This window comes from Siniperca chuatsi, linkage group LG9 (genome assembly GCF_020085105.1).
Source record: "Siniperca chuatsi isolate FFG_IHB_CAS linkage group LG9, ASM2008510v1, whole genome shotgun sequence".
In the NCBI taxonomy this organism is placed as follows: Eukaryota; Metazoa; Chordata; class Actinopteri; order Centrarchiformes; family Sinipercidae; genus Siniperca; species Siniperca chuatsi.
In genome coordinates, this window is record NC_058050.1 from 4396426 (window position 1) to 4403744 (window position 7319).

The following is a 7319-nucleotide window of genomic DNA, read 5'->3' on the forward strand; positions in this document are numbered from 1 at the left end:
TATAACACAGAACCTGTACACAGTATAAATGCTGATCACTTGTACATAAGCTCACTATGATGGCATAGTTTGTGAGTAATTATGAGTTACATGATAGAGAATGCAAAGTGCATTATCTAATCAAACCGGGAAGTTGTGCCTTATGTGATCTGCCTGGAAGCGTATCAGCAATATTGCTATTCTCTAATTTTATAGTTTTATCTCTGTTTATCTGACCAGGAAGTACAACCGTATTTTTGGGAACTGACTGTTAAGAGCAAGTACATGTGACCTCAGCCTCCTCAGAAAATAGAGGCGGCTCTGGCCCTTCCTGTAAACAGCCTGAGTGTTCTTGGTCCAGTCCAGTTTGTTATCCAAGTGTACTCCCAGGTACTTGTAGTCCTCCACAATGTCCACACTGACCCTGTGATTGGAAACCGGGGTCGCTGGTGCCTTGGCCCTCCGTAGATCCACAATCAGCTCCTTAGACTTTGTCGCATTGAGCTGCAGATGGTTCTGCTCACACCATGAAACAAAGTTCCCCACCACAGCCCTGTACTCAGTCTCATCACCACCGCTGATACTTCTCACCACAGCAGAGTCATCAGAAAACTTCTGAAGGTGGCAGGACTCTGTGTGGTAGCTGAAGTCCGTGGTGTAGATGGTGAAGAGGAAGGGAGAGAGGACAGTCCCCTGAGGGGCCCCGGTGTTGCTGACCACGCTGTCCGACACACAGTGCTGCAGGCGCACGTGCTGTGGTCTGCCAGTCAGGTAGTCCACAATCCAGGACATATGAGGGGCATCCACCTGCATTGCTGCCAGCTTCTCACCCAGTAGGGCAGGCCGGATGGTGTTGAAAGCACTGGAGAAGTCAAAAAACATGATCCTCACCATGCTTGCCGGCCTGTCCAGGTGGGTGTGGATGCGGTTAAGCAGGTAGATGATGGCGTCCTCAACTCCCACTCTACTCTGGCTGGTAGGCGAACTGAAGGGGGTCCAGGAGGGGTCTGACCATGGGCCGCAGCTGTTCCAGCACCAGTCTCTCCAGGGTCTTCATTATGTTGGAGGTCAGTGCCACCGGTCTGTAGTCCTTGGAGCCACTGGGACGCGGCGTCTTCGGCACAGGAACGAGGCAAGATGTCTTCCACAGAATGGGGACCCTTTGAGGACTCAGGCTCTGGTTGAAGACATGTTAAAGGACTCCACATAGCTGGGGGGCACAGGCTTTTAGCACCCCGGGGCTAACGCCATCGGGGCCTGCAGCCTTGTTTGAGTGGAGCTTCATCAGCTGTCCTCTCACCTGGTCAGCAGTCAGGCACACAGCAGAGGTGACAGGCGGGGGAGGGGGGAGTCGTCGGCCTGGAGAGGGCCGTTAGCCTGATGGAGAGGGGGGAGCAGAGTACTCAGAGGAGCTCTGCTGTGCCCTGTTTTAATGGCTGCACGTTGCTAAGCACATTATCACAAATTCTTAGTAGATAGCTGATGTAGCAATAAAGTACTGAATGGTGAAAGTACAATTACAAAGGTAGCGACAGACAAAATCAAAGGGGAAAAAATCTGAAAAACATCATAAAACGCTGTCAATCCATAATCTGCTTGAGAGCTGAAATGAGCCTTATCTACATACACGGAAAAAGACAAAGTTACCTGTGATAAATCCTCATTACACAACAGCATGTGCCACGATAAGATGTGCACATAAATATCTCTGTGCGGTCCACATCAATTCATATTCATCAACACAGCATAAACAGCGGCTCACGGTATGTGGTTGTAGTTGAATAATCATGCTTTTAAATACACAGTTTGAGGGGTTATTTAATTTAAGTCTGCTTACTGTGCACTGTGTGTGAAGGCTGCACACATATAGTTTGTTATTTGCCACCAGTCATTCATTTTAGAACAGTTATTTCATTTTTATGTACTTTGGATCTCTAACTTCTGAAACATATATTGTTGTAGGTGTGGGCTAAAATTCACACAGTAATAATGTTGACAATGTTAATTTCTTCAGTGTAAATCTATTGTTGACTGTCTCAACTAGAACAATGAAAAACAAGACAATCCTGCTTTTGCATCTCCTTCTGGGGTCATGTTTGGCTTATGGTAAGTATGCTCTGGCTATATCTGGCTATATATCCTGAGTGAATACTGGACTTCGATTCACCACCATTTTTCATTATACATTTCAATGTGTATTTCAACTGTCTCCTTCCTAGAAAATGTGGCCTTGCGTGGAAAAGCGACCCAGTCACATCGTTTTGAGCACTCATTGGGATCTGCCAGCAATGCTATTGACGGAAACCGTGACCCTAACTACCGAGCCGGATCATGCACACACACTGTTGCACAGACCAACCCCTGGTGGAGAGTGGACCTGCTGGAGTCCTACATCGTCACCTCCGTCACCATCACCAACAGAGCAGACTGCTGTGCAGAGAGGCTCAACGGGGTAGAGATTCACATCGGCAACTCTCTAAAAGACAATGGTGCCGCTAACCCAGTGTGAGTGAATGAAAAGACTTATTAAATACAGGGTTACCCTCAGGAAATTGTTAAGCAGACATAAGCCACCCAGATCCTGACGCATCTCATCTTATGATCTATTAACTTGTAGATGATGGACTAAACAATAGCCACACTCATTGAACATATGGCATTTGCTGTGTGAAATAGTGCAGCTACTCTTTTTCCGGCAGGTTAATGTTGCATTTCATAAAAGGGTATTAGTTTTTTATAATGTTAGCAGAGGTGGTCCTTATTTCAAGCGATGCAGTCCACTTCCAGGTAACCATTGCCTTTATTTTTCTAGGTTGTTTTGACTATTAGTTTTAAGAATTGTGCTCATTTATAGCTTCGCATTGCTTAATATTCATAGGTTTGTTGCTAATGTCCTGTTCAAAGATCCATTGCAAGGTGTGGGGAAGGAGAGGTTGTTACTCATTTATATTCCCTCCTCATTTTTTGTTTTCATAGTTAGAAGAATTAAAATAATCAAACCTGTTTTAAGTTTTTAAGTTTATATGACCACTGAGAATGATCAATTCTGACTGACTGGCATATGTCCATTAATTTTCTAAAACAGACCAGTTTAATAGACCAGCGTGACTGGATACCTCTGGTGCATATAGTCAAATTTCATAATTTAAATTTTACTCTAGCTCTCCCATCAACTGTTTGTTGTTTACCACGACATGTTACTTAGTAACGCAAGCAGCAGAATTTGTAAGACACTGGAACTAATTTGATGACATATGTTAGTTTGTTGGCAGAGTGGCCAAGTGTTATTTCTTACTTTATATTGCTATATACCCTTCAAGTACTGCAGTTATGAAACTAATTCGTGCACTGTTTCCTCTCTGTTTCTTTTAGGGTTGGTATAATTCCTCAGATTCCACCAGGCAGGTCCTTAAAAATAACTTTTACTGGACTTGTGGAGGGACGTTATGTGACTCTGGTTCTGCCTGGTTTAGGAAGGGTCCTTACACTCTGCGAAGTTGAAGTCTACGGGTACCGTGCCCCAACTGGTGAGAATTTGAGCTATTACATAATTAAATATGAGGCTGAAGCCACACAAAATGTGATTTTCCAGGTGATGCCGCTGCCTCATTTTCTAAACAGCCGCGGTCACACCAGAAGTTGAATCAGATTTATTTAAATGAAGAAAACAGGCAAAATGCATGTACCGGTATTTACTGCTACTGATAGATCTCTCTCCTTTCCAAAGTGGTATCTATTTGAGCTAAATGTGTCTTAACTTTAACATGCAATAAAGTGAGACTCACCAGTGCCTAGCCAGCTGGTTTATTTTGAAAATGAATGAACATCTTAAAAAGGATTCATAGGCGATATAAAAATGGTAAATCGTAAGAAGAAACAGTTTCTCAAAAGTTACTGGGATTCTGGATAGTTGCTGAAAAAGATTTACAAATTTGTTGTACATACTGACATACAAAACAATTTTCACATTTACTACTGCTATCTGCTGGTGCACCCTTCAAGTTTTGCAGCGCTGATCCAAATAAACAACTTTCCATAATGTCGCCATCTTTTACTGTTTCCTCTTACCACTGGAAAGAGCAACAATGTGCAAATAGTTGTGAATTTCAGGTTCAAGGCATACACAGATTGGGGCCACTTTGTTCTGCAGAGAGCATCAAGGAAAACTAGGTGTCAGTGCTGATGTTTGCAACTGTGTCCTTTTGTGCAGGAGAGAACCTGGCACTCCAAGGAAAAGCCTCGCAGTCGTCACTGCATTCTACTGGCATTGCCTATAATGCCATTGATGGGAATCGTGCCAGCGATTGGGGCGAGGGTTCTTGTACTCACACAAGCAACAACTTAAACCCCTGGTGGCGAGTGGACCTGGGCAAAACCCATAAAGTGTTTTCTGTTAACATAACCAACTACAGAAATTATCCCTTGCGAATTAATGGAGCTGAGATCCGAATTGGAGATTCTCTTGAAAACAATGGCAACAACAATCCCAGGTAGTTTACAGTTATTAATTAAAATACTACCATAACTAAAACGTTGTGATTAATGCATATCTGTTGTAGAGTTTGTTTGGAACAACACATTTCTGCTCAATTAAAAAAAAAAAAGTAAGAATATACAGTATAGGTTTGGCATAACTTAGCAGTAAGTATGCATTTTTTAAACTGACCATTCGATGAATTGACAAAGTCATTTCTTCTTCTGCTAGGTGTGCTGTGATCTCAAGCATCAGTGGAGGTTTCACCGCAAACTTCCAGTGTAATGGGATGGACGGTCGCTACGTTAACATAGTGGTTCCTGGAAGAGTCGAGTACCTGTCCTTGTGTGAGGTGGAGGTGTATGGCTCCAGACTGGATTAGGTCTGAGGAATGACATTTCACAGTGCAGGTTTTTAGCTGACACTCTTGTACAGACCCAAGTCGTAATCATAGCTTAAGCTTCACGTACATCATTAGAGACAGCAGTTACATAGTTTAGATCATTTTCATCATTGTCTTTCCTGGAAGACATTCATAGCGCTGCACTTGGTTGAAAAGTGACAGAAAATTGCTTTTCCTACAGTGACATGTCAACATATCTTCTGTGAAAAAGGCTTAATCAAACTGATGGCATTAACATAAATCTGTAGTATTGTTAAATTATCCAGGAGACTCTTTTAGGATTTCATTAAAAGAAAACTTTGAAATAGAAATTTACAGTGGTGAAAATACTTAGTATTTTTTTTTTAAAGATAAACCACTAATATGTGTATTTTATTTAACCTACACTGACAATAATGTGTATAATACATATACATTCATAATACATATGATTTTGAATGAAATTTGTTCGTACTTTTGTATTTGTTTGGGTCATATTTTATTTTGTAAAGCTGTTGCTGAGTTGTTATTTGATTTTTTTACGTATACTGCAAAAAATGGATTACAATTTTAACATAGCTTTCGCTTCACCTGTGGTAAGCAGACATGGTATAAGTACAATCACACACTCTGAGGTGTCCTAATATAGAAAATAATGGACTCTGCTTTACATTGCGGTGCTCTATGCGCATCGTCTGTCATTATTGCATATCACGACACCTCAGTGTGTGTTATCGCTTACTTATTGCAAACTTTACATGCACACCAAGTATCATATTTGGCCCACAATCAGAACTACAAGTAAATTGGAGAGATGTTGGATGTGATTGTGTGTTTTCAGGGGAAAAAACAGAGAAGTAGCAGAGCATTTGAAATGTTGAAACACCAAGTGATGCTGATGGCATAAAACAGAGAAGTTAAAGGGAAGGACACATTGCGCAAAGTAAAAAGCTGTGACCAAGCATTTTCAGTGTGTGTGACTAAGTGCGCTTATTGTTGTTTTTAATATTTTGCTTATTTGGCATATTTTTTGGCATTTGTTCCATGGAATAACGTCAGAGATATAATCAGGATTAACTGGCTATACGGGGGTGCACCAGGTCTAAAGCACATAGAGAAAGTTTGAACTGTTTTCTGCAATTTTTCTCACATGTTGGTTAAGGAGCACTGCAAAAATCACACACGCCTTTAATGTATGATACAGTTGTCTGTTTGACTTTGCGCAATGAAATCTTGAGTAATGAGCATCAGCCTGTTGCAAAATATCAAGAAAAACTTCTGTGCTGGCCTAAACAGAGTGGTTGGTTCCTATGTATTATACTCGATATTAGGAAGTGCAAGTTATTCGCCCTGCTCAACCAATCCTCCCAACATTTTTTAAATTCCAGCAGGCCTGCTGTAATGGTCCATTTTAATTAAGCCATAGTCTTCAGAGGTCATGATGGTTGTCCAGTGACACCACTAAGTACTCACATCTTTTACTAAAGCAAAGGTAACAATACCACTCTGTAAAAATACTCTGTTACAAGTGAAAGTCTTGCATTCAAAAGTTTTACTTAAGTATACGAACAAAAGTATTATCAGCAAAATGGACCGAAAGTATCAAAAGTAAAAGTACTCATTGGGCAGAGCAGCCCCTTTGAGAGTGTTATATTGTTATATGTATCATATAATTGGAATATTATTATTGATGCTTTGACACATAAGCAATATTTTAATATTACAGCTGGTTGAAGTAGAGCAAATATTTTCCTACATTATACCCTGTTGGATCTCGGGGTCTTGTTCACGAGTGAGGGACGGATGGAGCGTGAGATTGACAGGCGGATCGGTGCAGCGTCTGCAGTGATGCGGGCGCTGTATCGGACCGTTGTGGTAAAGAAGGAGCTGAGTCGAAAGACAAAGCTCTCGATTTACCGGTCAATCTACGCTCCTGCCCTCACCTATGGTCATGAGCTTTGGGTAGTGACCGAAAGGACAAGATCGCGGATACAAGCGGCCGAAATGGGCTTCCTCCGCCGAGTGGCTGGGCGCTCCCTTAGAGATAGGGTGAGGAGCTCAGTCACACGGGGAGCTCGAGTAGAGCCGCTGCTCCTCCACGTCGAGAGGAGCCAGCTGAGGTGGCTAGGGCATCTGATCCGGATGCCTCCTGGACGCCTCCCTCGGGAGGTGTTCTGGGCATGTCCCACCGGGAGGCGGCCCCGGGGAAGACCCAGGACACGCTGGAGGGACTATGTCTCTCGGCTGGCCTGGGAACGCCTCGGGATCCCCCCGGAGGAGCTGGAGGAAGTGTCTGGGGCGAAGGAAGTCTGGGAGTCCCTGCTTAGACTGCTGCCCCCGCGACCCGGCCCCGGATAAGCGGAAGAAGATGGATGGATGGATGGATGGATGGATGGATGGATGGATGGATATACCCTGTTGGATAGTTTAATCTATAACAATGTATCATACTACAAATTAATCATATGTTTTGTTTGTAAAATC

The 7319-nt window shown here is 42.8% G+C and overlaps 1 protein-coding gene across 1 annotated transcript; it reads left to right on the forward strand.

Annotated features, from left to right (window-relative positions):
- The first annotated feature begins 1641 nt into the window (after positions 1-1641).
- si:ch211-215k15.4 (fucolectin-4) lies at positions 1642-5299 on the forward strand. Its single transcript, XM_044209581.1, has 6 exons — positions 1642-1742; positions 2024-2085; positions 2199-2484; positions 3352-3506; positions 4190-4469; positions 4685-5299. Exons 2-6 carry the CDS (start codon positions 2028-2030, stop codon positions 4833-4835), a joined length of 930 nt encoding a protein of 309 aa, XP_044065516.1. The 5' UTR covers positions 1642-1742; positions 2024-2027; the 3' UTR covers positions 4836-5299.
- Positions 5300-7319: the final 2020 nt, after the last annotated feature.

Coding starts and splice junctions, on each gene's coding strand:
- si:ch211-215k15.4 (XM_044209581.1), top strand. CDS start 2,028: ATGAAAAACAAGACAATCCTGCTTTTGCATCTCCTTCTGGGGTCATGT. Junction 2,086..2,198: donor GGGGTCATGTTTGGCTTATG/GTAAGTATGCTC, acceptor TCTCCTTCCTAG/AAAATGTGGCCTTGCGTGGA. Junction 2,485..3,351: donor AATGGTGCCGCTAACCCAGT/GTGAGTGAATGA, acceptor TGTTTCTTTTAG/GGTTGGTATAATTCCTCAGA.